Source organism: Dendropsophus ebraccatus, unplaced genomic scaffold (assembly GCF_027789765.1).
Source record: "Dendropsophus ebraccatus isolate aDenEbr1 unplaced genomic scaffold, aDenEbr1.pat pat_scaffold_1362_ctg1, whole genome shotgun sequence".
Classification (NCBI taxonomy): domain Eukaryota; kingdom Metazoa; phylum Chordata; class Amphibia; order Anura; family Hylidae; genus Dendropsophus; species Dendropsophus ebraccatus.
The window spans coordinates 33,009-42,293 of NW_027208783.1; the positions used below are offsets into that span (position 1 = coordinate 33,009).

General features: G+C 44.2%; 1 protein-coding gene across 1 annotated transcript; it reads left to right on the top strand.

Annotated features, from left to right (window-relative positions):
• Positions 1-2,754: 2,754 nt before the first annotated feature.
• Positions 2,755-8,412, top strand: LOC138775109 (serine/arginine-rich splicing factor 1-like). Its single transcript, XM_069955829.1, has 5 exons — positions 2,755-3,254; positions 3,597-3,823; positions 7,311-7,483; positions 7,671-7,857; positions 8,227-8,412. The coding sequence occupies exons 1-5, from the start codon at positions 3,061-3,063 to the stop codon at positions 8,247-8,249; spliced, it is 804 nt and encodes a 267-aa protein (XP_069811930.1). The 5' UTR covers positions 2,755-3,060; the 3' UTR covers positions 8,250-8,412.
• Positions 8,413-9,285: the final 873 nt, after the last annotated feature.

Below are 9,285 nucleotides of genomic sequence, written 5' to 3' on the forward strand. Positions count from 1 at the left end.
TTCCACAAAAATGTATAAGTGCAGGTCTAAGGGCCCTATTACACGGGACGATTATCGTGTGAAAAAATGTTATATCTTTTTAATTTAAACGATAATCGTTCTGTGTAATTGCAGGCAACGATCGAAAAATCGTTCGTATGTCGTTGATCTGAACCTAAAATTATCGTCAATCGTTTGCTGTAATTCCACGTTCGTTCAAGTTCCGCATTTTTTCACTAATCGTTCAGTGTAATAGCACATTGCCTATTGTTTTCCTGAGATCAGAAGGAATAAACGATCGCAATAACAATCGTAATAATGATCGTATCTAACAATTATTGTTCTGTGTAATATGGTGAACGATTTCAGGCTAACGATAAACAATCTTGTTTGCGATCGTTTATCGTTAAAAATCGCTCCGTGTAAAAGGACCGTAACTTTTGCTGCCTGGATGAGTTCTTACATCTTCTATGTTGAATGGTTACGACAAGACCCCTCACCTCATTGAACAAATAAACCCAGATTGTTTTATATGAAGGGGCTTTATAGCTTTTTTACTCTATAGCCACAGGAAAAAAATCTAACATAAAATATAAAAAAAAAACACAAATAAAAAAAAAAAAAATAAAATAATCGCCATTGCAAATGCTTGAGGGTGGTCTCATCTAGTGTTGCACGATGCACCGAAATATCGATACTACTATCGATGTTCCGGGCAAAAAAACTGTTCGGTACCAGGATTTCCTGGTTTTCGATACTCTGTTAAGCTGCGCAATAGCGCAGCTTAACAGAGTATAGTACAGAGAGCACGGCCGGCGGCTAGCTGAGCGCCGGCCATGTTCTGTGTGCTGCCCCCTGCTCTGCAGAACCTTCACCTCCTGGGTCACCAGCTCCTGCTCTGTGATGGCTGGTCCCGGTGTCGTCCTCTCCCCGCTGTGCTGGGGAGATGTTTTCTTTAGTGAACCTGTGTCTTATTGTCGGCTTCAGAGCAGAAGCCGGGCCGGGGCCGCAGCACACCAGGTCAGAGTTCACCGGCATGTCCCTGTGTCTGCCAGATAAGCTGGTGATTGATGCTCAGCGATACACTGGGACGCCTCACACCGGAGCTCAGCACGGCCGAGAGTTAACCCCTCACTGCCCACTGACATAGCAGAACGGACCCCCCTCAGCTACACTCCTCTGCATCCTGTGGGGTCCGCCCGGGTAAAGATGCATGCTGCTGAGCCAGGAGAGAAGACCACCACAAAGGTTTACTATGGGGCTCCCCTCTCCTACAGGACGTGCCCAGCACATCACTGTTACAGCTGCTGCTGCGTTACATTGTGTCACCCCGAGCCATGGAACAGTGCAAACTTCAGGCATGTGAGATCCATTCACTGTACATTGCTCATGTACAGTTCTGCAGCTTTCTGTTATACCTTATTACCTTACATATGACTTATGTGGTCCAGCTGAGGATTTGTTACAGTGTATCAGTCTGGCCTTTCCACTGAGCAACAGCACAAGCTTTTCTGACCTGGACTGCTTGCAGAACACAGCTGACACTTGTGACAAAGTTCTTCCCTTCCTGGTCACACAGCCTAGATTGTAACAAACAGCAAAGAGAGGTGTATGCAGCTCACAGGGGATGGACAGGACTCTCAGCTGAAAGTATATAAGATCTATGTAGAATGATGAATTTGCACATAGGTAGGACTGCTGGATCCAGGGCAGTATTCATCAATCAATCAAATCAATCGCCTGTGTGTGTGGAGCGGTTCGGGAGAGGTTAAATACTGCTATCATTTTTTACAGCAGCACCTACACAGGTAAATAGCTGGTTTAATTGTGTCAATGCCTGTAATACATCTTTGTAATTAACCTCTCCCAAACCGCTCCATACACACAGGTGATTTGGACATTGTACCAGGACAACAGGAGGTAAATAGTGAGGATGCAGCAGCCTGTGTGACAGGGCCGGACACCACCGGGACTGAGCAACATGGAGCAGAAGCTGCTGAGCTGTGAGGTGAAGGTTCTGCTGCGGAACAACACCTCCACTACTTCTCCCAGTATACTATACTAGTGCTATGTTTCAGCCATACTACTACCCCCAACATACTATACTCTGTGTCAGCCATAATACTACTAACTCCAATTGCTATAATTAAAAAAAAAAAAAAAAGGGGGTGGGGGGGGGGAGATTGGTATCATCGCATTGTACGGTATACAGTGTTTTCGCAAAACAAAAACCAAAATCGTATATGCAAACATGTTACCAATCAAAGCTGCAGATCATATCGCACATGTCAGGTTTATTACACAGTGAACAGTGTAAAAATTAGGGAGCATTTTGTCTGCAGTTGGGGGGGGGATTATATTGTTTTTTACAGGGGGTTATATGTTAAGTATCAAAATGGTATCGAGTATTGAAATAAAAAAGTTGGTATTGGTATCGAACTCAAAATTCTGGTATCGTGACATCCCTAGTCTCATCTCCTCATAAGACATAAACACAAAAATAAATATAAATAAACTGTTCCGCTAACAATCTAATAAACCCTGAGAAATACAGGGAGCCCTAAAAAGACGCCATATGCTCAGCCAGTCAAGAAGGCTTTCCAGTCATCGTCCACATTCGCCGTGAAGGAGACAATAAAGCATGTATGTAATGGCGGCTCCCCGCGCAAAGCACGTCGGGAACAGGATGTCCTTTCACCCAAACAAAAGTGATTTTTTTTTTTTTTTTCCCGCCGATGTAGCTATAGCGCTCGCACGTCACAGGCGTATTGTTCTGGGACACGCCCACCGGGTGTCGGGTTCTCTTATATATAGCCTTCTCACAGAAATCTCTTTCTTACTTTGGCGGGCATTTCAGTCTCCTCCCTACTCAGCGCTCGTTGCCTGGCGGAAGGCTACACTGCGCGATCTCGGCGAAGCTTTTGTGTATCACTGCGCTAGGCGGTGTACGTAGGAAGAGCAGGGAAGACAGACGACGCCATTTTGTGCAGCTTGTTCACCGGGTGACCATCGGGGAGAAGCATTAGCCTTTTTTTCACTTTTTCTCTTAAGTCGTTTCCCTTTAAAGCCTTCAAGCTGGAGATGTCAGGGGGTGGCGTGATTAGGGGGCCGGCGGGCAACAACGATTGCCGGATCTACGTGGGGAATTTACCGCCCGACATCCGAACCAAGGACATCGAGGACGTGTTCTATAAGTACGGCGCCATCCGGGACATCGATCTGAAGAACAGACGGGGCGGCCCTCCCTTCGCCTTCGTGGAGTTTGAGGACCCCAGGTAACTAGCTTCCCCGTGTGAGGTAACGTGCTGTTATCCCGCGCGGTAATCTCAGGCCTGAGGTGAGGCGCTGCTCGCTTTGTTGTTGCCGTGGGGGGTGCAGCCCCGAGCACGTGCGCCCGCCACCAGCCGAGGCGCCATTTTCCACACTTCAGTTGCCCATTGTTTGCATGACCCTGTCCTGGCTTATATCTAGCTGGCTGTAGTGGTAACCTGGCTGCTCATACACAATCACGTGTGTTCATTGTCTCCATTGGATGTAGTTTCAGAATCCCTGTGGAAGCTTTTGTATTGGTGGTCATGACTATGCCTAAACAATGAATGTTTAACTCCATAATCTAGAGACGCAGAGGATGCGGTGTATGGACGTGATGGCTATGATTATGATGGATACCGCCTGAGAGTCGAATTTCCACGGAGTGGTCGAGGTGCAGGAGGAAGAGGTGGTGGTGGAGGAGGAGGAGGAGGCGGTGGTGGTGGCGGCGGAGGAGGAGGAGGTGTTGGCGGAGCACCCCGAGGGAGATATGGACCTCCATCCAGACGCTCGGAGTACAGAGTAGTAGTATCAGGTATGTTGTCTTATAGTTCTGCTTGGTATAATTCCAAGGGCTCGCGGTTAATTTAAAAATGATCAGGCAGCATGAGACCCAGTACCATAGAATTACTGGCCCTGTGTCCCATGCTGTGTATATAGGAGACTCCATCTTAGTCCAGTTATGTGTAGCTGGTAAAACAGGTCTGCAAAAACTATTTAGTGCTAAATGTATAATTAATGTATATTATGACTGTTTTTCAAAAAACATTGGGGTACACTTGAATAAAAGGCTAGTTAGTATCTCTTAATGTTCGATTGTAGATACAAATTGATGCTGTATATATGTACTGCATTCATCCATTAGTTCTGTGCTCTATTGGTACAGGGTTCTCTACCTGGTTCCTAGGCAAATTGTGCCGCTCTATGCACTGCATGTGGGTCCAGCACCCCAGTACACTGTCTTCTCCCCTCGGTGATGCAGCACCTTCATAAGGACATTTGGCTGCATCACGAGGGGATATTGGTACTGTGGGTGTCAGACCCACTTCCGTAGAGTGGCCTGATGTGCATTCAGAGAAGATGGTGGTAATCAGGCAGTGTTTTGAAAAATAGACTGTCTTTATTAGTATATTCTCATTAATTTATCTGCGAGCTGGCAGGTAGAGGGCCTAATTCCTTTATCTTTTAAAGGGGTATTCTGCTTAAAAACTTATTTTGCTGCCCATAGTGAGGCTAACAATTCATTCCACACTTATCTATTCAGTCTCCTTCCTTCAGTTCTGATCCTGCTGCTTGTGTTGAAAACAAAAAATCTTACCTCGTCTCTGCTCTGAACTCCCTACTTCCTCCTTCCTTGCGAGACGACTCATGTAAACAAGTCCCTGGCAAGCTGTGACTGTAACTTTGTAATGCTGAAAGGGTTAAAGGGGTTATCCAGCGCTACAAAAACATGGCCACTTTTCCCCCTACTGTCTCCAGTTCAGGTGTGGTTTGCAATTAAGCTCCATTTACTTCAATGGAACTGAGTTTCAAAACCCCACCCAAACTGGAGACAACAGTAGGGGAAAGTGGCCATGTTTTTGTAGCGCTGGAAAACCCCTTTAATCTGAGGTCAAGTTGTTGATTAAAGGAGAAGTCCGGCCAAAATTAATTTTTGATATGTTGTTACTTATGAAAAGTTATACAAATTTCTAATGTACATTAATTATGGGAAATGCACATATAGAGCTATTTCCCTTAATTTAGTAGATCAGGAAGTGTTAGAAATATCTCTGAAGTGACGTCACGACCCAGGGTGTAATTCCTATGGAGTGTCCAGCAGGGGGCGCTCTCTATATAGAAGTCTATGGGACTTTATTGTTTCTATGGGTTTCTATGTAATGTAATGTAATGTAGTGTACAGTGCTTTATTGAATGAATACATCTATGGAATACTTTGGGGAGCAAGTGTCCTTGCTCCCCAAAGTATTGCATAAATGTATTCATTCAATACATTCAATACACAGTAAGCCCGCTGATCCGCCGCATTTCCGCCGAATTTCCGCCGCATTCCCGCCGATCCGCCACACGCTGATCCGGACCATATACATTGAACTACAGCTCCCATCATCTGCTTCTAGTATGAACAGGTGATGGGAGCTGTAGCTGGGTAATGGATATGACATGCCGCCGGCGCAGGGGGGAGCCGCTCAGTACACAGGAGCGCTCCCCCCTCCTCCTCCTCCTTCCGTGATAACTTCCGCCTATACCAATGCTGACTCCCTGCCTGGCCGCCGCTCTCCGCTCTCCCCCCATACATACCGGCTCCCGATGCATCCTGGTGTCCGCGCTGATGCCGGGAGCCGGTATATGTGAGCGGAAAGCGGCGGCCAGGCAGGGACTCAGCATTGGTATAGGCGGAAGTTATCACGGAAGGAGGAGGAGGAGGGGGGAGCGCTCCTGTGTACTGAGGCGGCTCCCCCCTGCGCCCGGCGGCATGTCATATCCATTACCCAACGACAGCTCCCATCACCTGTTCATACTAGAAGCAGATGATGGGAGCTGTAGTTCAATGTATATGGTCCGGATCGGCGGGAATGCGGCGGATCAGCGTGTGGCGGATCGGCGGGAATGCGGCGGAAATTCGGCGGATCGGCGGGCTTACTGTGTATTGAATGTATTGAATGAATACATTTATGCAATACTTTGGGGAGCAGGACACTTGCTCCCCAAAGTATTCCATAGATGTATTCATTCAATAAAGCACTGTACACTACATTACATTACATTACATAGAAACCCATAGAAACAATAAAGTCCCATAGACTTCTATATAGAGAGCGCCCCCTGCTGGACACTCCATAGGAATTACACCCTGGGTCGTGACGTCACTACTTCAGAGATATTTCTAACACTTCCTGATCTACTAAATTAAGGGAAATAGCAGTATATGTGCATTTCCCATAATTAATGTACATTAGAAATTTGTATAACTTTTCATAAGTAACAACATATCAAAAATTAATTTTGGCCGGACTTCTCCTTTAACTCACTGATTCAGTCTGGTACACTACAGAGTGCAGAAACAGCAGGCCATGGACTTGTTTACATGGGTACATGAGCTGTCTTGGAAGGGGGGGGAGATGGAGAGGATAGCTCACGCAAACTTTTTTGTCTTCAGCACAAAGAAGCAGCCTCAGAACTAGGGGGAGAGATGAATAGAATGAGTTTTCTCACCATGGGTAGCAACATATGAAGTGTTGTGTGGAATATCCCTTTAACCTCATCAGTGTAACTGTAAGTCAGTGTGTAGGGGTAAACACTTTTTTTTTTTTTACTACTAGCTTTTTATTACAATTTGGGAAAAGACTAGTAGCTCACTCATGGCATTTCATTTTCACCCTATAAATAGTCTTTAGCACTGTATGGCCCATTTGTATTTAAAGAGGCTGTCCAGGCAAAATACAAAGGACAGCAGAAGATGGGGTTAAAATGAACAATTTACCCATCCTGGTTTACCGCTGCTCTGATGCTCCCAGTCTTCTGCCCCGCATACGCTTGGATTGTGTAAGATCATTTGGTCAAAGTTTAGATTACCATTGAATGGGTGTTGCCACCATAAACCCCCCTGTTAACAGAAAATGGATGAATTGCAGGGAACAAGATAAAACTTGTACTATTCCACTCTACTGCCAATTTCCAAGGCCCCCTGTGTCTGCCGTTATCACCTTCAATACTTCTAACTGATGTGGTATGGACAGGAAATGCCATCAGCTGAAGTATTGAAGAGGATGGTGGTAGTAGACACAGGCAGTGGTACAGGTAAGCCTACACATGTTCCCTGCAGCCCCAGTAACTCCAATTTTTTTTTTTTTGTTATCACCAGTCAACCCCTTTAATATGATTTTAAATTAGGATGGATTTTTTTTTTTTATAATATAATTCTCTGCTATGTTAACAAGAGTTTGGCTGTGTATGACCTCTAATTTATACATGGTTCAAATGTAGTTGGAAAATGCTGAGTGTCTTGATATGAATTTCAGGACTGCCTCCGAGTGGAAGCTGGCAGGATCTTAAGGATCACATGCGGGAGGCAGGTGATGTATGTTATGCGGATGTTTACCGGGATGGTACTGGTGTCGTGGAATTTGTGCGAAAAGAAGATATGACCTATGCTGTACGGAAACTGGATAACACTAAATTTAGGTCTCATGAGGTAGGTATATTTCACTGCATAGCTTCTATTTGCTGCATGGCTGTTTATGATTAACTTTGTGGTCAGAAGGTAAGAATAACTCACTAGAACATGGGTTCCATCTACTTTCAAATGTAGTTAATCTTGCCTAAATTGGAAAGCTGGTTAAGCTTGCCTTGTTCAATCCCAGGTTCTATCTGTTTAATAGGGAGAAACTGCCTACATTCGTGTAAAAGTTGATGGTCCAAGAAGTCCCAGCTATGGAAGATCACGTTCTCGCAGTCGTAGTCGTAGCAGGAGCCGTAGTAGAAGCAACAGTCGCAGCCGCAGCTACTCTCCAAGACGAAGCCGTGGATCCCCTCGCTATTCTCCCCGCCACAGCAGATCCCGTTCACGTACATAAATAGCTGACAGTGATATCAATTTTTTTTTTTTTTTTTGTAGACCCTTACATTGTATACAGTTGGTTTATTAAACCCTTTGCTTTTTTTTAACTCACTGTTTTATTAAAGTTTTGAAGTGTTAAACCTTTTGTGTAGAGTAGGAAGGCAAATCTTATACCTTCATATTCCTGCTCAGTTAAGTCAGGCGTATTTTACCAGCATTAGGCAGAACTACACAGCTAGCCACTCTTCAGAAGCACCAGAGCTGGTGTATTGATTGCAATGGGGATCTGGGTGCTATGGTATAAACTTATTATATATAATTTTTTTTTCTGTGGGGAAACCTTATTTTACCTTGCCTTTTCATGTGTCTTTCTGTAGACATATCTGAAGAGATGGATTAAAGGATAATGGAGGACATTTCAATCATTTTAGGATTGTCAAATGGAGGCTTGAGGAGGATCAAATCAAATATGGAGGCCATGGTATGACTCCAAGTGCTATTGTGCGATGATATTGGCAGTATTGAAGTTATGCTATAGTTAAGACCATTACAGGCAGCCAAACTTGTTGCTTTCTATCGTAACTGTTGTGTTTTGTAACGCGATTGTGCCACAGTACACTTCGTAGACTTGCTAGCTTGTAGAGTATAATATCAGTACTGCTAACTCTGCATGTCCTCTTTGTGACTAGTAAATACAACTGCTATTTTTTTTGTCAATTAAAATACATTTCAAACTTTGTATATTGCTATCCATTAGCTTATATTTTCAGTGTTCCATCTACTTACTATAATATGTAGGTGGCACTCTGATTCTCTCTACACTTAATTTCTAGTGTACTGGTCTGATTTAGCTATTAAATATTATACCACTATAAAATCAGTTTGCTAGACCAAGAACTTGACTGGTCATATAGAAAGAGATCCAATCTTCTATAAAAGTTCCAGATGCTTATTAGAACTTAAAAACTTATTTGTCCTGCATAACCCATTCAGTTATTAAAAGGGAAGCGCCAAGTCCTTTAAGTTATATAAACCCTTCCAAGTACCTTTATAGCTGTTGGGCACAGGTGTTAACGCTTTGCCTAGTAGTCTGCTGCATTTTTTAAACTAAGATTAATCCTTGTTTACTGTAAGTAGGGATAGCGGCAGTATAGTTCTGCCCATGACCACCTCACAGCTACTCATTTTATTGGACCTGGGTGCGGGGAACTTTATACATAGCCTTGCACACAGGGTGCCAATCAAGCTGCTGCTCCACCCCTGACTAGGAGTAGGCATTCAATTCTGAAAATGATGCTACACAGCAGAATACCAGGCAAAGTGTCCAAAGGTAGTGGAAAGATTTTTATAAAGCATAAGGTACCTTACATGTCGCCTTAATAGATTTCATGTCCTTTTAAGCAGCGGAGACGTTAAATATCTATAGTCTTTATATA